Raw genomic sequence first — 23,827 nt, forward strand, 5'->3', positions numbered from 1 at the left:
GCCTTTTCCCCCACTCGTCACCTCAAGTCACCCACTGAGTTTCAAGGGTACAACCCTGTGGCTCAGGAGCATTCAGTCCGCTCCACCTCCCTCTTCTGTGCCCAGCCCCGGCCATCACCCCGCCCTTCAATCCAGGCCACTGATTGTACAACAGATGTCTGTCTGTACTTCTTTCACTGGATTCTTTCCCTTTGTGGCTCTGCTCACCTTGGGAGTATGGACCTCACCACCATCCCCTGTGCTATCTTCAGCAGTGAGTGAGCCAGTCAGAGTCCCTAAAACCCAACTGTTTGTAGCATTCCTCTCTCCCAAATCTCCCCTGCGTGGCTCTCTGTTGCTTTCAGACATGTTCTCTGACAGGATGTGGGCTGAAATCAGGGCCAAGTCACTACAGCCAGTCCAGATAGGCCCATTTGCAAGTAGACAGCCTTTAGTGCCCCAATGTACAGGGACCATTTACTTCCCTATTGCCCAAGTCTGGCCTGCTTTCTGAGCTCCGAGGGAGTCCGGGGGCTTTCCCATCAGTCATTCCTTTCCTTAGCCTGCTGTAACTCCCCTGAGATCCACTCTGTGGTGCTTGGCTTCAACAGTTTTATAATAGTGAGCCAATGTCTTCTGTGCCAGATCTACTAGGAGCAGATTTGTCCACTTCTGGCCACCTTGCTGCCACCCTGGACCAAATAGATGATTGACAGCTGATAAGCCCTAAAATGCACATCCCTCTTAAAGACTTGGTGAATGCAGGTCTAGGAGGTGCGGCTGGCATCTGGAGGACAAGCACTCTCCCCTTTACTGTTGTAAGAAAGGCCAGACGGTTGGCAAGCTGAGGGTACCACCTGTCTCCCAGTATTTGTGTCTAGTCACAAAAATCTCAGCAATGTGAATTAAAATCCCAGCTCTGTTACTGGAGAGCTATGCAACCTTGGGCAATTTACTTAACTTCTCTGTTAGAAAGATAGCTAGGAAGGTGAGAGTTAAGGGAACAGGAAGTGTCAGGTGTCTAAGATGGCATCAGGACATGGTGTTCAACCGATGGAAACTAGGTATTCCTACTCTGAAGTACTGAGAATACTGTTTAGAGTCTGGGTTGGATCTTTCTGTTGAGGATTTCAGGACTTTCGTTTGCGAGACGAAGATGCTGCTTACATCTCTGCTCTACAGCCTACTCCAAGCAACCCAGGCATAAGAGAAGCCAGTGGCTGGTGGCTCAGGAACACTTCTGGAACCAGGGCTGAGGCCTGCCTTACACTGCTTGTTGAACAGACTCTAAGTGGCTATTGGTGGCTTTGGCTTTAGGAACTGCCACCTTCACCACTGTTTGAACTCCTGTTTCTCCAAGGTTGATGTACTCATGGACACGACTGCAGGAATCTATCACTTCATGTTCCAGGCTGGTGGCTGTCCTCCATCATGCCCAGAGAGGTCACTAGACATGGGGACCTGGGAAACACCCCTGGCCAAGCTTTCCAGTTTGTTTGTGTGATGGAGGACCTTGGGTATAACAGGGAAAATGGTAGCACCCACTGTCATGTACTTCTCACCCCACCACAGATTCTCTGAGACCTAGTGTGTGTGAATATCATAGACCCAGAACTAGTAGACACGGGGACAGATACCTTCTGGAGAATCCTGCCAATCTGGGGACATCCATGTGAAAAAGTTACTGTGCCAATACACTAGCAGAAGATAACATCATCTCTCTCTGCTGAAGGAAATTCCAGCTTGCTTTGTGGTCCTTCAACATTTAGACTCTGTATATTTTGGCCCCTCTGGATTAGCTGGCGGAACCGTAGAATAAGGGACAACGATGCTGCTATCTGTAAACGCCTCCCTCCAGGTGTCTGGAGGTAGACAGCTGTGGGATGAGGGGAGAGTGGGTGGGGAGGGGAGTGACCAGAGGCTAGTGGAGACAGAGGAGGGGAGAAGGGGCTGGTCTCTGTCTCAGTGCATTAGCATTTGCTAAGACCTGTCCACTCAGCCTCTGCAGGGACTGTCCTCTGCACCTCAAGGTACATGCTGCATCCTGGGAACTTCTTCATGACTCATTAGGGTCAGCTCTAGCTCAAGCAGGACCCCATCCCTCCACTACTCACCTCAGGGGACTGTGGGATGTTGTCTAACCTAGGAGTTCCTGGCAGGACTTGGGATGGATAATGATGACTTAAAGCACACTGAGGGCTGGTAAGGTAATGTGTGGTCACATTCATAATCCACCAAAGCCCCCCACCCCCGACATACACACACACACACAGATACATAAATAAATAAATGTAGTAGAAGAACAAAGCATGCCAAGAGCCTGGGATAAATCTCCTCTCACTCCCATTTCTCTGGTGTAAACTGGCCCATCTGAGAACTCCAGAGTCACAAAGGCCATAGGTGACAGGACTTGCACCACCCCCAACCAAGAATGTGAAACACCAGCAAACAAAAGTCTCATCCAAATTAGGAAGCGAGCAGCTCTGCCCCGCGTGAGTGTGGCCATCGGGCTGTGCCTAGTGTTTGGCTTGTCCATGGGTCCCTTCGGACCCACAATGTTCTCAAGGTTGAACTGTCGCTGATGCCAAGCCCTAGTTCCATACCAGCATGCCACCACCCACTGTTTCCTAAACTCAGATAACACTTCTCAATCAGTAATGGGCACAGGGCCCCCAGCTGTACTCCCTTTCCTAGTCTGCAAGCATAGCTCTTTCCATGAGGGTGGGGGGACATTAGACAACTCAGTCCTATAGGTCTGCTCACAGGGGCCCAGAGTGGGGTGCCAGGAGAAGGTTCTGCCAGACAGACACCAAGGCACAGCGCGTACTGCACAAACCAGAAAGCCAACTCTCGTCACAGTAGGGTCATGTATACACCCAAGGGTCCTCAGCAGGGAGTCCATCCGTAAGTGACAGAGGAAAAGGAATGCCTACTCCAACTCAGGCTCTGGCTACAAGCGACCACCAAGAGGACTGCAGCTTCATGCTCTGACAGTGGCCCGGGCAGGTACAGGCACTCCAACTTCCCTACCCTCACCCCCGTTTACCTTCTTGGGAGAGGACGATGAATTTCGTGGTCTTGAGTGTCTTTCCATTCAGTGTCCAGGTGACAGTGGCCGGGGGGTCAGAGGTCACCTGGCACTGGAGCAGCAGCTTCTCGCCCTCTGCTACACGGACGTCTTGCAGCTTTTCCTTGAAGACTGGGGCTGAGCCTTGGCTCTCGGGTCTTTTCTCGTGGCCTGTGGCTCCGGCATGGCTTTTCTTATAGTTCACATCATTCTTAACCTCCTTGAGCTCTTCTTTCCCAGCTGCTTTTGGGGTCTCAGCAGGCTTGGTATTGGCCACGGGCTTCGGGGTCTCAGTAGGCTGTGCATTGCCCACGGGTTTCAGGGACCCTGCAGGCTGTGCATTGCCCACGGGTTTCAGGGACCCTGCAGGCTGTGCATTGGCTACGGGTTTCAGAGTCTCAGTGGGTTTGGCATTGGCTACAGGCTTTAGGGTCTCAGTAGGCTTGGCATTGCCTATGGGTTTCAGGGTCTCAGCAGGCTTGGCATTGCCTATGGGTTTCAGGGCCCCAACCGGCTGTGTGTTGCCTACAGGCGTGGGGCTTTCCCCAGCCTTGACGTTCAAGACCTCAGCATTGTTGCTCCCATTCTCTGAGGGTGATTTCTTCTTGCCACCCAGCACTGAGCGGAAGTCTGGGGTGGCAGCTTTTGGGGGTGGGACCTTCTCAGGAACGGGGGTCTTAGGGGTCCCCTTCTTGGCTAGGACAGAGCGGAAGTCAACCTGCTGGGGGCTATGTACCTTCCTTTCTTCCTCGGACACGGTCTTTGGCTTCACTTGCCGCTGAAGGTTGGCGCGGAAATCCATCTGCTCAGCTGGGATCTCCTTCAGGTCTTCTTCTGATAAGGTCTTGGTGCTCACCTTCTTTCCCAGGAGGTCACGGAAATCCAGCTGCCCCACCTCCTGTTGGCGGATGGCCTCTTCTGTGTGTAGCCTGGTCTCCACCCGTCTCTTCAACAGCCCCCTCACGTCTTCTCCGTCTTCCTCCTCTGGCCAACCTTGCCCTCTTGCTGGCCAGCCGGGCCTCAGGGTCCCATCACGGTCACCATCACCATGAGCTCCAACTCCTCCACTACAGAGGCCCTCACAGGCAGCAGGCTCCCGCCCCCTGCAGCAACCAGTGAAGGAAAAAGGGAAAGTAGCAAGAGGAAAAGGGGCTGGGTAAGGCAGAAACGTCTGGGGAGAGCAAATCCCTGAGGGCGGAGGGTAGAGAGGAGGGGGAAGGGGACGTGGGGGCCGGCCAGGCTGTGTTTATAGAAGGGAACATTGGTGAGAGGCGCTCACTTGCCTAGTTGGTTTATTATATCGGTAATGACTTCAGTAGCCTTATAAGGGTGTGTGCAAAAAAAATAATAAAATAAAGAAAAAGAAACACACATCATCCCCTTCTTTGCCTTCCCCTGCCCTCCCTCCTTCATCCCCTTCCAATCTTTCCCTTTGGCTCTGGTAGCCTCAGTAGGAGGACACAAACAATCCCAGGCTTCGAGGCCAGGAGGAGGGTGGGGAGTGCAGGAGCCTGACCAGGCAGCTCCTGGGGGCACTCACCGTGGTGGGGCTCTGGAGGGTCTGTTCTGCAGCATCAGTGACACCTGGCAACTGCACTCACCAACCCGGTTCCTGGCGAAGTCAAGGACAGTACAATAAGGACTATGAGACTCCCCGGGCAAAGGACCTATTCAGCCCAGGACTGGAAGGAAGGCAAGGCAAGTGTAGACCTGGTCACGAGCTCATGGGCCATCGGGGATGAAGGTGGCCTAGGGTTTAGCTGTGGCATCCTTCCCAGTCTTAGATTTAGGGTAGAGCTCTCACCTTGTGGTCAACCTTGATTTTTATAGTTCTGAATTAAAGAGAAGGGAGAGGGGAAAAAAAAAAAACCTATCTGAGGCAGCAGCAGCATGTACAAGTGGGAATCCTTTCATAACTACCAGTTAATCACTCAGTCCAAGAATAAAGGCTGCCGGGGGCTGTGATGAAGCCGCTGGTCTATGCACACAGGCCCTGCTCAGATACCTGCCATCTGATTCCCAACTCCTTCAAAGCAGTGACAGCCACATCCTCAGTGGCTGAATTCTCCCTGAAAACAGTCCCAGCCTTCTCCCTCAACATTCTGTGTTGTTCCGTGTTAAAAACCTAACAAGCGTGTCTCCCAACATGGGTGGCCTTTCTTTTCCTCCTTCAGGTGGGGAGGGCTTGCGATTCTTTACACTCATAGACCTTTTCAGCCTCAAGGGGTGCACGCTGGCTGAGGCCCCTCTTCTTAGGGGCTGAGTGGTCAACAGGGCAGATTCAAAGCAGAGAGTCCTCTGGCCTACAAGGCTGCCCTCTGCTGGCATTTCAGAGTGCTGTTTAGGGAAGGGGAAAGTCCACCATTCCGAGGACTAAACTTTCTATCCAGGATCGTCTGGCCCTCACAACGGCCACATGCTTTGTCTTGCTCTCAGCAACATGCCAGCTAAGTTCAGAAAGGGTAGAAAAGCACAGGAGGCTGTGGGCATTGTGGAGGGCAGTGCTGGGACCCTCAGGTCCCACTCAATCCCCTAGCGCCTTCACAACACTGCAGGTTCGAGGGACCCTTTTAGATCACACGGTAGGCAAAGCAGTTGCCAGCTCTGGGACCTCTTCCTTACACAGCCCGACTCATTTCACCTATGGTTCCAACAGGCTAGAGGCAGCACTGCTCTTGTAGGACAATGGAGGGGGTGAAGGTTAAATAATGTGCTGAACTCACAGACCTTTGGTTCCCCTTTCCCGAGCCCCGTAAAGAAGCTCTTGCTCTAGTTAGAAGTCTTGCCTTGGGTCTCACCCCAAACCACCCGTACATAGGTGATTTTATATACAAAGGGGAAGAATGGATTTCCCTGCAGCTGGAGTTTGGAGTTGGCTTGTTGCTAGCTCTCCTCTTGGTCAGAGCTTGTGAAGGGTAGGAAAAGTCGAAACTCAGTCTCATCCACTACTCCATAGTAGTAGAGTCAGATTGGACCCCCTTGGTGTTCTCCCAGCCACCCAGCCTTCCTCCTTGAAAGGCCCTCCCCCATGGGCTAGGTCTGACTTCTGTCAGGATAAAGACAGTGAGAGAGAACAAGGTCCCTGGCCGGCCTGGCAAGGACTCCTAGAGAGAACTTTCCACTGACTTTCCATTTCTTGCTGGGGACAGAGTCAGCACCATGGTAATGGCCTCCCAGAGGAATGAGGAATCCAGACTTTGCAAGGAAAGGGACAAGGGAGACATGGGTGAACAGGCCAGTGTGAATTTCCAGGTCCCCTAATACCCAGTGCATGGGATGACATCCCCAGTGTAAGAATGGAAGACCATCTGATTGAAGCAAAAGACGAGGGCTTGAACTTAGGCTCAGCTCATGGCCATGAGCAGGTCGGTGACCTGAGACCTCCGTGTCCCTCATTATTAGATGAGCAGTCTAGATAATTTTTGCGTCCCTGCCAGCTGGGATAGGCTACATTTTATGGCTGTCCCCAGCTGGTCCCAGACAGTCTGCCTTTTGCCCTCCCTCTAAGGGTCTGGCAAACTTCTTCCAGCCCTTTGTTTTGAGTCCCCTGACCCCCTTCGTCCTTGGCTCGTTTAACAGCTGAGTCCTTTTTACTGGCCAAGACCTAGTTTTTCTTTTTGCTTCAAAAATCTCCCAAAAAGTCAGGAGGTGGAGGCAATAGAATCAGGAATTCAAGGTTATTCATATTGAGTTTGATGCCACCCGGGCAATATGAAGTCGTATCCCACAAAATCAAACCAAACAAACAAAATCTTACACACACACATAAAAAATTCATTTCTTATAGGATATCTAGCTTGGTTAATACACGGATCATGTCAAAGTACTGTTCCTTCATCAGAAAGTACTGCCACATCAGGTCAATTTCTGTCCTGGTACTGGCCTCCTGAGCAAGGGTCTCGGCTCCTATCACAGAGACAGATTTGTCCCCTGGGTAATAATGAGTTCAAGCAAAAGGCAAAGTCAGTTGACATATTCTAGGCACATGGTTGATGGTAACAGGACAACAGATAATTGTAAGAGGGTCCTGTGTTTAGTTCAGATCCACAGAGTTCTGCCCATAAGGGCAGAACTTCTGAGAAGACCCAAAGATTTCTAAGAAATAATGGTTTTATTTTTTAAAAGTATATCTTTAATGCCCTTAGGTATCTGGGGTGGTCTACTATGGAGCAGTAGCTAGCTGTTGTACGTAGAAAGCACATGCTCACAATTATTGCAAGCACAGTCTTCCATCACAGCAAATGTCTTGTAATGTAGCTTAGAGAGCTGATACTGATGAACACCATGGGCTCAGCATGGGGAATTGATACAGTTCAGGAAAGAAGTTACAAAGTAGTCAGGCACCCATTACCTGTCTAAGCCTAGATAAACCATCCTACGTGCAGGCTGTGATTGAATACTAGTGGCTGTACAGACGAGGCAGAGAAAGATCAAGGCATGCATGCTCTCTGCCTCTTGCCCTATGATGCCATTGCACCATCCTAAGACTCTGCCAGCAGGAAGGCCATCACTGGATAAAGCTACCACCCTGGGACCTACAGAGCCCTTTGTTTATAAAGTTATCAAGCTTCGGGCATTTCATTACAGAAACAGAAAATGGACTAACACATCAGTCCACAGAAATTGTGAACAAGTATTTGCTGTTTTAAATTGGTAAGTGTGGAGGGATTTGCTACACAGCAAAAGGTACTTAATACTAACACAACCCCTTAAACCTCTACCCTCCCGTATCCATACCTTCTTTCCCGGCCCCTTCTCTCTTGAGAGAGGGTATAATTGTGCAGCCTCGGCTGGCCTCAAGTCTACCCTAACCCTCCTGATCCAGCCTCCCAAATGCTGAGATTAAGAATGTGAGCTACCAGGCCTGCTTCACATTTCTGCATCTTTCATAGTCTTCACACCCCACATAATATCTCGAGTCAATATGTAACGTGAGAGTCTCCTGGGGAACCAAGTTCCTGGGGAACTGAGCTCAGAGGGAAGGGCTCTCCACGAGGACCTGTTCTATTCAACTGCAAGAACCAAGAGCATGGTAACCACACTGGGCCCGTTCCAGCTGCGGTTTCCTCTGACTTCCCAGTCCTAGCCCAGGAGTCTGAGGAGGGGGTGAGGAAGGCTGGCAGGACATGTAGACTCACTTGAGCATGATCTCATACTGGCCGGCATGCCAGGGCTGCACGTTCTTTAGGACCAAGGTGAACACATCCTCACTCTGTAACAGCTCAAAGTGGCCGTTATCCTTGGAGAGCGCTTTGCCGTCTCGGAGCCAGTGCACAGTGGGGAAGGGGTCTCCAGCTATGGCACAGGAGATGAGGACACTCTGGCCCAGGGAGGCTGTCACTGAACGAGGCTTGCTGATGAACCAGGGCTGGGTGCCGTCATGAGGCTCTGGAGGTAAGCAAGGGGAAAAAACATTAGGATGTAAGCTCTTCAGCACAGGGCTTGGCATCCACTCCATCCTCCATGAGGGCAAAGGGTCGGAAGACCTTGGTAACAAAAGTGTGTTACCAAAGACTAGGTGGTACAGAAGGTTCTTGGACAGGGTATGCAGATACAGCACATACTTCTTGAAAATCTGCCTCAGTTATGTTATCAGACGATACTATTGGAATGAATTTACGTAAGTCAAAGTGAGGGCAGCGAACCATGACAGTACGGAGTCCCAGGCTGGGTGCTCCAGATACGTATCCAGTCTGACTGCTGGGAACTGTTGCTCACGGCATGTGTGTATCTCACCTTTCCTCTTTAAGAGGAGGCTTCCACAGAAAGGACTCAAATGTGTAATTCATATCCCAACCATCAGCACCAAACTGAGTACATTACGGAATCACCTCAGCAATCCATCCAGTTTAGCAGCAGCCCAGAGAGAGCTGGGACCTCAGGAAGCTGGGAAGGAAGTCCCACTCTGCCACAGTTTGAGATGGAGACAGTGATCTGCCTCTGAGGCTGCAATGGGACCAGAGTGGTCTCCTGTGTTTCCCTCACCTCTAAAAGGCTTTTGCAGAATCTGGGACGCTCCCCCCATCATGCGCGCGCATGCGCGCGCGCCAAAGGAGCTCAGGTTCACCTTGCACAGTGAGTATGGCCTGGGTGCGGACTTCTCCAGCACTGTTCCAGGCCTCACAGGTATATGTGCCCGTGTCCTCTGGGAACACCTCCTGGATACACAGGCTGTGCCGGCCACCCTTCTGTTCAAAGTGGAAGTCTTCTGACTCCTGGATCTCATTCTCATTGTGAAACCATATGACTTCTGGAGGTGGGTTCCCTGCGCAGAGAGTAGCAACACAAGATTGTGAGAGAGGGACTTCCCCAGTCTGGACGCAACTGTGCACTTAACATGCTAATGCTGAGCTGAACACGCTACCAAAGCTTTGCCTGTGTTTCCTCACATGTTCTGCCTTGTAGGATTGTTCAGAGAAACAACTGAGTCAATCTAACCTTTGTGAGCTGCTCACTGGACGGCGTGTAGCACAAAGAGCACACCTAGCCCTGAAGGTGTTTCTGCCATGCCCTGCCCTGCCCTGCCCTGCCCTGCCCTGCCCTGCCCTGCCTCACATGGTGATGCCATGGTAGCTCCCTTGCAGACTATCACCAGACAGAACTCTGTAAGCACGGGGCCACCACACAGGGCCACCACACAAATGTGGTCTCAGGACCCCAGCTTGCAGAGGGTTTCTAAACATGGTTGGTGATGGGTAGGAGTGCCAGCCTATGCTTCTGGAATGTGTTGGGGGTACAGATCAATGGCCATGTGAGGGTTTTCGTAGGTATGAAATCTGACCACGAGGCTCTGCTTCCAGAGGAGTGAAGCCCCTGGGGGGAGTTTAGAGTGAGCAGATGGCCATTTGTCTGCATGGGACAGGTACAGGTCTGGGGATCAGGTGTCAAGTGCCTCTTATATCTTTCAATTGGATGTCATCTCACTGACATCCAATTGGCATGGCAAATGTGGCAAAGAGACCTAGGCTCTGTCTGAAGCGGTCATGGAAAGGCCTTCATCCTCCAGGAGCTGGGGATCATCACCTCTTCAAGGACAAGTCCTCAGGTCCTCTCATGGTTCTTATTTATTGCCTTTGCAGGTCTAGAAGAACTAGGAAGCCAGAGATGGGTCCTCCTAGTTTTCAGAGGCACTGATAGAAACCAAGAACTACAGATGCATCCAAAGGTACTGAGGTCTACTCTGTCATGAGTCTGGAGCTGGGACTTCGTGAGCCTCTCCTGCTAGCCCCAGCAAGGGGCAGGAGAGCTTGGTCTCTGTGCAGGCCACATTTCTTTGCCTGTTTTAGAAGGATCTCTGATTATCAGCTTTCTACCTCAGAATCTGACTGGAGCAACTCAGATGGCTGCGGAGACTCGAGACCTCACACGAGCTCATTCTGCACCATCTAAAAACTTTCTAGAAAGTCTTTAGGGATTTTTTTAAGTATAGGCTTATATTTTCTACAAATTGGATAATTTGACTTCCTCTTTCCCTATTTGCAACCTTTTCATTTCTTTCTCTTGCCTTATTGCTCTGGATAAGATTCTGACAACTATATCGATTAAGAGCAAAAAGACTGGGCACCCTGTTTTTTTTTTTCCTCATATGACTTGAAAGTAGAAGGGGGACTATTTGGGAAATAGAAGGGGGCTGGTGGGAGGAAAGGAAAGGTAACTAGTAAATACAGTTAAAGTATATGATTCTTTTGAATAAATATAATAATGAAACTCATTATTTTCTTACAATGAATATGTACCAATTAAAAAAGAGTTGGAATTATTTAAAACAAGACCCCAAACTTTCCATTGGGACTGGGCACATTAATCTTTGCCATATTCTTCCTCTGAACCATATAACCCTCAATCTATAAATGATACCCACACAGCAGGAGAAGCCAAGAGGCTTCATTCCTTTGAATCCCTTGCTGATGGTTCCACGATGATTTTCTGGGCATCTAGGAGCAATACCCATTGCCACATGGTCACCCTCTTACACACCCCGAGGAGAGAGCGGTACGGACAGACCTGACACCTCGACTGTCATGGTGACCGGGCTTCCATCCATGACTTTGAGATCAGAGAGGCCTTGCAGGAAGATGGGTGCGACGGGCTTGCTGGGAGCCAGGGGCAGAAGGTGCTCCCTCTCTCCTTCACTCTTCTTTTCTGTGTGGTGGGAATAAAATGGGAGGGAAACATTATTCTTTCACAGGCTCAGCAAACACACTAGACAACAGAGTTGTGCTGAAGCTCGGGTCTCATGCATGTCAGGAGGCTCTGGAGAGCACGGGGGATGTAGGCCCCATGTCTTTACTTGACGTGACGATGCTCTTGCTTGACAGCAGAGACTAAACAGTGAAGTTCCATGGAGTCCTGGGCAAGCAAGCTCGGCTTCCGGAGGAGAACCTCGGGGAGGAAGTTCTCACTTGGCATCTTCATAAAGATTTTCCCCCTTAAATTCTCTTTGCTCTTTTGAATTAAGTGATTCACTCATGTGACACAGAATTCAAAAGATGCCAAAAGGCCTATGTGAGGTCTCCCTTCCAACCCCGCTCGTCCCCTGGCACTGTCTCCCCAGCAGTAAACAATGCTCGGATTCTTCTTAATCCTGCCAGACATGATCTGTGTGTACAGCGTACACAGCAAACAGAACAATTCTCTTCTTCTTCTTCCTTCTCCTCCCAGTCCCCTTCTTACCTCTTCTTTCGGTGCTGGGTAGCAAATCTGGAATCTCAGATATAAACATCTACTCTACTACCAACCTTTACTTCTGGGATCATATCTTTCTCTTTTTTTGTTTTTTGTTTTTTGTTTTTCGAGACAGGGTTTCTCTGTGGTTTTGGAGTCTGTCCTGGAACTAGCTCTTGTAGACCAGGCTGGTCTTGAACTCACAGAGATCCGCCTGCCTCTGCCTCCCAAGTCATGCGCCACCACCGCCCCACTCTGGGATCATTTCTTGCCTTTTCTGAAAAATAAACTAAAGCTAGGTGTAGTGACACACACCTCTAATCCCTGCACTCAGGAGGCAGAGGCAGGAGAACGGTGGGTTTGAGGCCAACTTAGGGTACGGTCACGTCTTGGCTAAACAAAGCAACACTACTGGGTGGGATGCGACTCAGTGATTGAGCGGCAGCCTCACCTGTGCAAGGGTGAGGATTCATTTTTACAGCCTCCCCTCCATCTCTCGTGTGTGTGTGTGTGTGTGTGTGTGTGTGTGTGGAGATGGATCAGAAAAGAGCACTGAGGAATGCTTGCGAGAAACAAAAATGTTCACTTTTTAGTCCGTTGTAAATGTCCCATGGTTATAAATATGTCTTCCGAACTCACTAGGTTCGACTCCTGTACTTTCATAAAACTTCAACAACCTGGGAGAGGGTCAAAGGGAGTGTGCGAGCTAAGGGCAATGACCGGGACAGGTCTCTGGGTACAGGCCTGGTCCATCCCTACTCTGCTCTCTGAGGAGACAGATACATAGGAGGGCTTTTCCTTATTCTTGCCATTTATGCTCAAGCTGGCTTTAGCCAGTCTCTAGGAGGTAAAGCGCTGGCTACTTCCAATGCAGAACGAGTCCTTCACTATCCAGTGTCTGTTCTCCTCTGTAGCCTTTTGCTGGTTTTTGATTGTTTATTTTTTTCTGGTACTGTAGGGCATACGATTAGCAGGGCAGGTACTATGGTTTGAATTTATTAAAACCCAGGCTGAACAGCATCAAATTATTATTTTTTATGTGTTTGCTGTATTGGGTATCAAACTCAGGGCCTGAGATAGGCAAGGGTTCTACATGATCTTTGAGAGTCATTGTAGGGCCCGGGTCTACCCTTGTTCCTGGGGTTCATCTTGAGGACAGTTCCTGGTCAGCTAACTAAAGCATTCTGTTTGTGCTCCCCCTGTGCCCCCCTGCCCCCGCCTGGTGATTAGCTGCAGGGCATTGTTGACTCCATCTTTGGCATGTAATATCCCACTTGCCTGGGCGGAAATCCTTGTACAGCAGCTAGGTATATAAGGATTTCCCCAAGGTTAAATAAACGGCATTCGACTGATCTCCTTTAGAATGACCCAGGTCTCTTTGTGTATTCTTTCAATCTCCAGGCCCTTGCCTGACTCGCGTACGGTACAATGGCACGTGAACTGTACCAAGGGGTAACACAGAATTGGGTGTTACAAGTCATAAAGAAACTTCACTCTCAAAATGAAAGCATTGGAAAGGGGTCCTCTGCAAGGTGATTGGGTCAGGGAGACAGCACCCCTATGAAGGGATTAAAGCCTTTCTAAAGCTCTTTAGACAATGGATTAGTTCTCCCAGGAGTGAGTTGGGTCTCAGGCACCAGATTGGTTAAGGTGCGAACAGTGTTCTAAAGTGAGCCTGGAGCCTGCACGGATCCTGTCTTCAGCACGCACTTGTACATGGCCCCACTTCTACTGCTTCTTAGCTCTGATAGGACAGAGTGTGAGGCATTCATGAAGACCTGTGAAAACATCTGTGTCTCCCTTTCTGACCTCTAGAAGTTGGAACTAAGACAAGCTCGTTACAAAGTATCCATCTTCGGGCATCTTTTTATAACCGGAACCACACTAATGTCTCTAACTTACAATCAAAGTTTCAAGGGAGTATTTTGGGTCTCCAACACCACAGGGAAATACATTCCAAACCTCTTTTCAAACTCTAGAACTCGGGATAGTTTCCAGGGTGTTTTCTCTACCATCTTGATTTTTACCTGGGGCCACAGAAAGCAAAGCTCTCCTAGCCCAGCCTCTGGGACCATGGAAGGATAAGTCCCAGAGGGTTGAATAAAGGTCAGAATGAAGCTTCTTCCCAGCCAGTGTCCCAGGGAGGATAAGGAGCAGGCACACAAGAGCAGCGAAGACAGATACGCTCCATCCCACCTCTGGCCACCAGGTAGGGTTCTTGATCCCCTGCCCGCATCTCAGGAATTCTCTTTTGATGGAGTGCAGCTGCTGGAGGGGTCTTGGCAGGAGGCTGTGGAAGTGGACTTAGGGAGCCTGTATTGAAAATGCACAAATCTACCTCATGTCCCTGCCTGGGCTGCCGCGGTCAGGAAAGCTGGCTGCCTCTGGAGGGTTGAGGAATTTCCTGTCTTGCACAGATTGGAGGGCTCGAGGACAAAATGTTTTCCCTCTCTAGAGGACTCCCTGTTCCTGCTCTGCCTCTTAGCCCAAGCCATGGAGCTCCATACAGATGGACTGGAATTCTTTCTGGGTGCTACAGGAACATCCAGATTCCAGCATGCTTGCCTTCCAGTAGGTGGTTGTCTGCTCTTCCAGGCCACTCTCTCTCAGTTCTCCCCACTGCCTGTTCCCTCACCTGGGGCTTCAGCAAAGCCACGGCACCCTGTGGGTCTTGGCTGCTGGGGTCTAAGGACCTGTCTGTACCTCCATCCTGCATGAGGGATGATGGACTGGAAGCTCCCAGGATCTAAGACCTGAATGTCTGTCCCCTGTAGCTGGACAAGAGACATGTCTTAGGTTTCTATTGCTGTGATAAAAATGCCATGATCAAAATCAACTTGGGAAAGATAAGGTTTATAGATTTCAGAAAAAAACTCGTAACTTTCAGGTCATAGTCCATCACTAGGGAACAACAGGACAGGAACAGAGGAGGAACTGAAACAGAGGCCATGGAGGAGTGCTGCTTATTGGCTTGTTCATTATGGCTGATTTAGTCTGCTTTCTTATTCCATACAGGACCACTGGCCTAGGGAGTAGGACCACCTATAGTGGGCTGGGCCCTCTAAACGTCAACTGTCTACAGGCTGATTTTATGGAGGCATTTTCTCAGTTGAGGATCCCTCCTCTCAGATGACTCTAGCTTGCAGCAACTTGATGCAAAACAAAACAACAACTAGCCAGCATATGACAGAAACCTGAGACTTGGGGCCATCTCTTGATCATAAGTAAATCTCTGCCTCTACCTAAAGCCCCTCATCCTCACCTGTCTCTAGGGGTTCAGTCATCTCAGGGCTCACACTACTATGTTGGGAAATGCTCGGATTCAAAATTTAAAATCTGAAGAGAGATTCTATGAAAGGTGTGTGGTTTTCATGCCATCATAAAGTTGAACACCCCAAGTTGAACCATCCTAAATCAGGATTGTCCACATACATTATCAATGGCATTGGTAGATGATGGAGGAGGGTCATCTGTCTGTGTGTTACTTTCATTGGTTAATAAAGAAACTGCCTTGGCCCTTTGATAGGACAGAAAATTAGGTAGGCGGAGTAAACAGAACAGGATGCTGGGTAGAAGGTAGTGAGGTCAGATGCCATGGAGCCATTCAGCACGTCAGACATGCTGAATCTTTCCTGGTAAGCCACCACCTTGTGGTGCTATACACATTATTAGAAATGGGTTAAGCAAGATATGAGAGTTAGCCAAGAAGAGGCTAGATATAATGGGCCAGGCAGTGGTTAAATGAATACAGTTTGTGTGTTGTTATTTCAGGGCATAAGCTAGCCAGGTGGCTGGGAACTGGGCGGGATGAAAAGCAAGCCTGCTCGCCTCATCATTACAGGTAGAACTGGCTAAGTCCTATCTGTTAGAGCCACACAGTAGATCCTAAAAAGCAGTGGATCCTAAGCCTCCCTCATGATTACCGACTCGTTTTGTTTATCTATCTATCTATCTATCTATCTATCTATCTATCTATCTATCTATCTGTCTATCTATCTATGTCACTGCAAGTTCTGTGATGCCATGCTTGGAGACACCATGGGACAGATCTCAAAGTAAATTAACGGAACTTTGCTGCATCTTCCCAGGCAAGGAATAAAGGAAGCAGCTCAGGCTTTAGATCCAGAGTAGTCACTGTCCCTGACCCTGCTCTTTCTTCCCTTTAGCCCTACAGTGACAGTGGCAGGAATAACTGAATGATGGGAATTAATCTGTTCTCAAACCGGCAGTTTTCCTGTTTGTTCTGCATCCCTCCAGCAGGGGCAGGGTAAGTGACATGGGACATGACGATCATGAATTCAGGCCAGAGGACAGCAGTCAATCAGCCCAAGTTCTCCATGGGGTGAGGAAATGGGTCAGCCCTCCTATAAATACACGCTGAAGGAGAGAGGGGGCCTTGGGTTCCCAGTAAGTGGCTTCTGCCGAAACAAAAGGAAAGGAGCCTGGGGTAGCTCCTTAGGACCCCAGTCTCAAGCTGCTACGTGTTGTAAGATATTAGTTTAAGATGTGTTACATTTGTGCTGTAGAATATTTATTGAATGATGCAAAGAGGTGTTACATTCTTTTATGTTGCATTTGTTTAACTCTGTAAAACTGTGTTACTTTGCCTGTATAAACACCCGATTGGTCTAATAAAGACCTGAATGGCCAATTGCAAGACAGGAGAGAGAAATAGGAGGGGCTGCCAGGCAGAGAGAATAAACAGGAGAGGAAGAAGAGAGAAGGGGGAGGAGTGAGATAAGGAGAAGGAGAGGAGGAGGCCAGGGGCCAGCCACTCAGTCACACAGCCAATCATGGAATAAGAATTAAAAGAAAGATACATAGAATAAAGAAAGGTTAAAATGACCAAAGGCAAACATAGTTAAAGAGAAACAGGTTAATTTAAGTTAGAAAAGCTGGCTAGAAACAAGCAAGCTAAGGCTGGGCATTCATAAGTAAGAATAAGACTCCGTGTATTTATTTGGGAGTTGGGTGGTGGGTCCCCAAAGAGAGAAAAAATAATTAACTACAACTGCCCATCGTACTTAAAGCGTGTGCAGGATGTGTTAAGGTGACAAGATGACCAGGGTCGTGGAGCCAGAGCAGGTTGACCAGGACAGAGGGCCAGGCCTCCTGAGGACAAGGCAGGACACACCATAGGTGCCTCTCCAAAGGGAACCAGCGTTCTCCAGTGCTGACCACAGTGAGCTGTGACATTGCTGCTCATTCATGCAGCAGATTCTTGACAACTGAGAAAAACAGAGCAGAAACAAGTCAGGCAAAAGGGGCGCTGTGTGTGTGTGTGTGTGTGTGTGTGTGCACGTGTGTGTATGTGTGTGAGTGTGCATGTGTGTGTGCACGTGTGTGTGGTTAACTATTATCAGCTATGGAAAGGCAGCACCGACAAGTAGAGTGGACTGTATACGCGACTCCACTGCAGGACTTCCAGATAATTCAAGGCAACTACATGTGAAAACAGTCGTGGGGCTGGTGGTGTAGCTCGGTTGGTAGAGTGCATGAATTAAGCTGACTTCAATCCTTAGCACCACCTAAGACCAGGCACGGTGGTGCAAACCCATGCATCCCATCAGTCTAGACAGGGAGACAGAAGTCAGAAATTCAAATCCATCCTCCTCAGCTACATAGTCAGTTCAAGGGCCTCTCTCAAAAGACCCCACAACAATCTCTAACAACACTTTGCGTTTCTGAGTCCTGCTGGCTGTTTTGATTGAACAGGGTCAACCCAACAACAACAAGCCAAGCATCCTATCCAGGACTTAAGAGCGGCTGTGGGGATAAGCTGGAAGAGTCCCTGGCAAGGTTCTCAGTGGGCACACTGCCACTCAAGAGAGGAAGGTGGCCTTTCTGACTCCGCAGGGCTGCAGTGGCCAACAGACGTGAGATGTGACTGACTGGGTCAGGCTTCTTGCTTTCTCTCTGTGGAGAACAGAGGCAGGCTACTAAAGTAATACCATGCCCAGGGCTGCCTGTTAGTCCAAAGATCCCTATGCTGGGAATGTCTTCCTTTGAGGTCACAACAGGAAGCCAGCCTCAGGGGTGAGAGCATCTCATCTAGGAGGCAGGCATTGGCTTCCCACAGCACACAGACTCCAAGAAATGAATCCCTGAGACCAGGGATGGATGGATGCCTGTATTCAGCTCCAGTGGGGCTAGACTAAATAGACCTCTGGCTTTTCCCACAGCTGTGCTTCCTGCTCCCACTGAGAGCAAGCTCAGAGAGGCTGAGCCACAGCTCACTAGCCTCAGGCTAGTCACCCAAGGTGGGTTTATCTGTTCCTCAATTCTTGGTCCCTGTGTCCAGCACTGAACGGACTGCCACCGTTCCACTGGGAGAAGGGAAAGGAAAAGATGGCCAAGAATGAGCTGTTGATAACGTCGCTCACAGACGTGTGCAAATGATGATATATAGATGAAAGTTGTTATAGGGCTTGAGAAAGAGAAGGAAATAGGAGAAAGGAAACAATGAGAGAGGAGAGGAGAGAAAGAATGGGAAGGAAAGGTGGAAGGCAAGTAAACAGATTGAGGTAGGCAAACACAGGTGCCCTCCACACACACATACATGCTCACGCACATGTGCATGTGCACATACACACGCAAACAGCAGCTCACAGGTGCCCTCCACGTGCACACACACAAATAGCAGCTCACAGGTGCCCTCCATGCACACACACACACACACAAACACAAACAGCAGCTCACAGGTGCCCTCCACATGCACACACATGCACATACAAAAAGCATCTCACAGGTGCCCTCCACGTGCGCATACACACACACACACAGCATCTCACAGGTGCCCTCCACCCGCGAACGCGCGCACACACACACACACACACACACACACACAAATAGCAGCTCACAGGTGCCCTCCATGCACACACACACACACACACACACAAACAGCAGCTCACAGGTGCCCTCCACGTGCACACACACACACACACACACAGCATCTCACAGGTGCCCTCCACCCGCGAACGCGCGCGCGCACACACACACACACAAATAGCAGCTCACAGGTGCCCTCCATGCACACACACACACACAAACAGCAGCTCACAGGTGCCCTCCACGTGCATACACATGCACATACAAAAAGCATCTCACAGGTGCCCTCCATGTACACATACACACACACAGCAGCTCACAGGTGCCCTCCATGCACACACACACATACACAAACAGCAGCTCACAGGTGCCTTCCACGCACACACACACACACACAAACAGCAGCTCATAGGTGCCCTCCACATGCACACACACACACAAACACAAACAGCAGCTCACAGGTGCCCTCCATGCACACACAGCAGTTGACCCAATCCCTCTAAGCATTAGTTTCTTCATCTATAAAGGTACTCAGAAGCAGCTGAGAGTCACCGCAACAAACCACCCTGTCTCCGCAAACGTACTTTCCCCTCAAAAATACCAAAGGCAGGGACTTCAGTTCAAGAACAAATGCAAAGTTTTGGAAAACTTGGAGAATAATCAGTACCCACAGGATGGAGCAGTTGGTGGCATTGTATACCCACTGGTCCAGTACAATAAGCAGTATCAGCTGCTCCTCCAACCTGAGCCACTAAAGCCTTCAACTCTTCCTGGGCCTGGGGCCTTCCACAGCCTTCGCCCAGGTGGCTGGTGCTGGCTGCAGTGTCTCCTGGTACCATGCAACAATTTCCCCTTTTCTTCCCTCAACAGTCCTTCTCCAACTTTCTACAAGCTTAGTAGGAAAAATAACTCATTCTGAATTTCTCCTTAAAACCATTACCACCCCCAGTCCCCACCTCTGGACAACCTATGCTGTCAGCCTGTCTGCTCTCTGAAGCACCAAGTCTATGGATCCAAATGTGTGTTCAATGAACACACTGGCCTTTACTAAAGACTCTCTTTAGTTCTTTGAACACCAGCCATTTTCCTTAGCTATCGTAATACAAAATGCCATTCTAACAGCAAACTGGATCCCCTCTCACCCTTGTTATTCTATGGAAATCTAATAAATCACCAACTGAGGGACATCTACAGCCAGTCTTTCCCCTTCCTTTATTTGGTGCTCAAAATGCAGTGTGGTCTCCACATCGGGGACTGGTGCCTCTCACCCACATTCTGACACTGGGTTTCTTGACCTTGCAGGAAGGCAGCCCAGCCCCTTCCCATTTCCAGAGCATTTGGCAAGCTATAAAACCCCTGGGGAGGTATCTGAATTCCCTTTAACAAAAGCCTGTCTCTAACACGATAGAACTGTCTTGGAATGTCGGCATGGGTCCGCTTTTCTGACCGTTTTGGCCATCTTTCCTCCTGCTGACTTCTCCAGAACTGAAGAAGTGGGAAGAGAAACGTGCAGGGAGAAGAATGAAAGGAACACAACACATGACATCTCAGAAAAGATCTCTGACCAGTAATGATGGGCTGCTACATGACAGGCGGGGACCCCAACAACCTCAGCCTCCCTAAGGTCCTGGAAGCTATAATCACACTCCAAACGGGCAGCATCCAAACCCCCAGAGTTCCTTGCCAGCGAGGCCTAGAAACCACACTGCTGTGTGTGCTGTCAGAACTGGGGCTCACCTCACCACCGGGAAGACAAGGCTCTCATTCTGGACGCTATTTTTGGCCAAGGTCTGCGAGCCGGGAAGTAGGGGCTATGGTCTATAAAGGGCAGTAAAAGTGGACAGTTATGAGCCTCTATAATTGTCCCATTAGTAAAGCAAGGCTCCACTTCTGAGCTTTGTACCAGACGGACACATCTGGCCCACAAGCCTCCCTGCAGTGTGGAGGCTTCAGTCTGCAGAGAATGACAATGCTGGCGATGCATTGATTTGATGCTTACCTCGCTGCTCTGCTTAGGTTTCAAAGGCTGTCAGCAAACGCTTGGGCGCACTAATGGTCTCAGCTTTTCAAGAAGGGGTTTCTCTGTGTAACTGTACTGGCTGTCCTGTAGACCAGGCCGGCCTCGAACTCACAGAGATCCACCCGCTTCTGCCTCCCAAGTGCTGGGATTAAAGGCATGTGCCACCACTGCCGGCTCAGTATAGTTTTTTGGTTTGTTTGTTTTTAAAACAGTTAAAGACAGTATTGCCTCTTCTTCATGGAATCTCTCTTTAAAATGTAAGGGTGAAAATGATGGCCAGTGTGCTCGGCTGGCAGAGAGCAGGGTCCATGATCCAGTAGACAGATGACATACGGTCCTACGTGCACACACACACACTTGGGATAAGCAGAGGAAGCTGGGAGCTGCCACACGCCCAGGTATCCAGAGTCAAGAACATGGCTTCCCTTGAGGGCCTGTTATCCTCACCAGGGACTCTTCATCAGACAAACCCTCTAACCTTATGTCCTCATAAGACATTTTTTTTCCCATCAGATTTTTTTTTCTTTTTACCTTACCCACAATGTATGTCCTTAGGTTCCTCTCACAGGCCCAGTGTGCCTTTAGTTAAATAAACAGACCATTAGTGGAGAAACTATGTCAAAATAGGTAAATTAGCAGATTATTAATGCATCTTATTGTTTAAGAATTTGGCCTTGACATAGACGTGCTCTCTGTCTATGTGTATAGGTGGGGTATCTCCCTCTCTCTCTCCTCTCTCTCTCTCTCTCTCTCTCTCTCTCTCTCTCTCTGTGTGTGTGTGTGTGTGCGTGTGTGTGTGTGTGTGTGTGTGTGTGCGTGTGTAGGTGGGGTAAATTGAAAAGATCCTAGCCCAGGGAATGCCCCCTGCCCCTGACTCAATTATGATGCATGGAGTTAGTGGCTGTTTCTGAATCTTCCAAGACACTGGAGGGATTTGGATTCATCATACATTAGGCTCCATGTTTGGTGTGGAGGGAAGATAATATTGCCTGTTTAATAGTGGGCATGGTCTTTCTCCTAGCCTGGAGAGAGGGGAAAACAGGCACGTTTGTTGAGGGTCTATTGAGAGCGAATTTGCAGGGCTCCTGGAAATTTCAGAGCTCTGAGAATCTAAACAAATGGGGAAGATGAGGGAATGCCTCCCTGCCTATGGGGAGGACTCGTCCACTTCACTGCCCTCTTGGTCACTGCTCATCCACTCACAGGAGATCAAAGGACAGGCCCTGAGCCACATGCATTATCAGGAGGACGATGGTTTCCCTGAAAGAAGACTGCAGATACTTACAAAAGGCAATTAGAGCAAATGTTCCTTAACTTCGAGGTCCTGCATGATATAACCCCGCCTCTCACCCCACCCACCTTGTGTTCTGCTACTCTGCCACCTGAGGCCCTGCATGATATATCCCTGCCCCTCACTGCCCCCATTATGTTCGGCTACTGTGCTACCTGCTCCCTTCACTCCAGCCACAATGGCCATCTTGACTAGGCTGGCCTTGCTCCCACATCAGGGTCTCTGTGCTTGCCGCATTGCCTGCCGCCTGCCTAGAACACCATTCCATCTGCCTCTCTCTGATCTCGTTCTCCGTTCACTTTTGTAAATAAAGCAGTCTATGTGTGGTGCTGGGGCTCCAGCGTGGGAATACAGGGAATGTGTAAATGCTCTCCACACCTGAGCAACAGCTCCAGACCTCTATTCGCTTTCTTTAAAGTATGCATCAGCAGGTAAAGTCAGCCACATCTTGACTGCCGCCGCCATCGGAGAGGTAGGCAGGACAAAAGTAGACCTGTGCTTTATAGTGTCCCCAGACCAGATGAACGCATGTACTCAGCAAAGACTTTTGGTAAGTAAATGGGACAAGGGATGCGTGGTGAGAGCAGGGCTTATTCTGAGGTGAGCAGGGAAGGCTTCTGGGAGAAAGTGACATTATTTGTCTAGGCTAGTTAGATAGGCTTCAGGAGTAGAGCTACAGAGACAAGTAGAATAGCTGCAGAACAACTCAGGGTGCTGGGCCAGTGCTCTGAAAGGTTGCGAAGCCTTGACAAAAGGATGAGGAGGTGAGAAAGAGACCCAGGTCTGCCCTTCAGCATAGAATCTGCTAGACTCTCATGGGCAAAGCTACGGAAAAATGGCAAGTGGAGGGCAATGCGTTGCTGCATTGTGCCACCTTGTGGTCACAGCCTTGAAATGCAGCACAGGAGCCCGTGGCCGGCTCTAAGTCCAGACAAACCTTGCCCTTCTCCCAGCAGGCAGATAATACTCTACTGCTGCAGGTTGATTCTTGGGTAAAATCACTTCCTGGGATAACGTGTCTTGTTGAAAGTTTGGGCACTCATCATAACAGCACGTGTGGGGCATTCTACAGTCTGGTGACAATTCATTTAATCCTCACAGTACTGTGACTAGCAGTGCCCCCCATGTCACACAGAGGAAGGTGATGCCTGGAGAGCTCACATCGAGGTGGCAGGACGAGGAAATGGTGGATGGAATTCAGGCCAGGCAGTTGGTTTTGTATCCGCACTTTCTGCAACGCCACACCGAGAGCGACGGAACCAGGCCTGGGGAGCTACATGGAAGGATGGATCGGCAGCTGAGGCACCATGGAACAAGTCCTTGAACATCTCCCAGACGCCTGGAGCCAGAGGAGCTGCCGAGAAAGTCCGAATAACTCCAAAGCTGGGGATGATGCGTGATACAGCCTGGGACCTCCAAAGCACCTTGGGGCAGGGTGCCAGAAATGTCATTGTGCCAGCTTTACTCTGCCAGCCCTGTGCAGGGGAGTCTTGTATTGGACCCGAGCGCGGCTGTGTCTCAGTCTTGTTTTCCATTTATGGTTCTGAGCCTCAGTCTGGCTTGAAAAGGTCAGCACATCCCCCACCCGGGAGGGCACTCACTCACCAGGCTGCTGACAGCACATCCGGAGGACCTGGTGGGGCAACGCTGCAGCCGTCCCCATCTGCCTCTAAAGCCTACTGAGAGGGGCCGCCCTCAGCCTTCCCCAGCCTTCCCAGCACCCAGGAGTCAGGGAACTGTCCCTGAGTTCCCCTGTCTTCATTGGAAGATCCCCACTACCCACCGAGACTGTTAGCTTAGCTGAGTCTTTAATACAATTGAAACCCAAACAACTGAAGACAGATGCTGGATTAGCTGACTATCAGAGGAAGCTGGCGAGGCCGCCTCAGACTCAAGACTGGGTAAACTGGCCCACCCTATGCCATTCATACTTCCCCGCCCAGTACAGACAGGACTGGCCTCTGGGAAGACGTGAAAG

At 49.8% G+C, this 23,827-nt stretch overlaps 1 protein-coding gene across 2 annotated transcripts in view; it reads right to left on the reverse strand.

Moving 5' to 3' along the window:
- The window catches only part of Mylk (myosin light chain kinase), a 192,151-nt gene that overhangs the window by 79,331 nt on the left and 88,993 nt on the right, over positions 1-23,827 (reverse strand). For both annotated transcript variants that reach the window (XM_057764119.1, XM_057764118.1), the window contains exons 12-16: positions 11,051-11,188; positions 9,114-9,311; positions 8,185-8,434; positions 4,587-4,658; positions 3,026-4,149 (exon numbers count right to left, since the gene is read on the reverse strand). In XM_057764119.1, coding sequence (XP_057620102.1) covers positions 3,026-4,149; positions 4,587-4,658; positions 8,185-8,434; positions 9,114-9,311; positions 11,051-11,188 — 1,782 coding nt within the window. The remainder of the gene's footprint in view (positions 1-3,025; positions 4,150-4,586; positions 4,659-8,184; positions 8,435-9,113; positions 9,312-11,050; positions 11,189-23,827) is intronic.

The sequence above is a fragment of the Chionomys nivalis genome, chromosome 3, assembly GCF_950005125.1.
Source record: "Chionomys nivalis chromosome 3, mChiNiv1.1, whole genome shotgun sequence".
Taxonomy (NCBI): Eukaryota; Metazoa; Chordata; class Mammalia; order Rodentia; family Cricetidae; genus Chionomys; species Chionomys nivalis.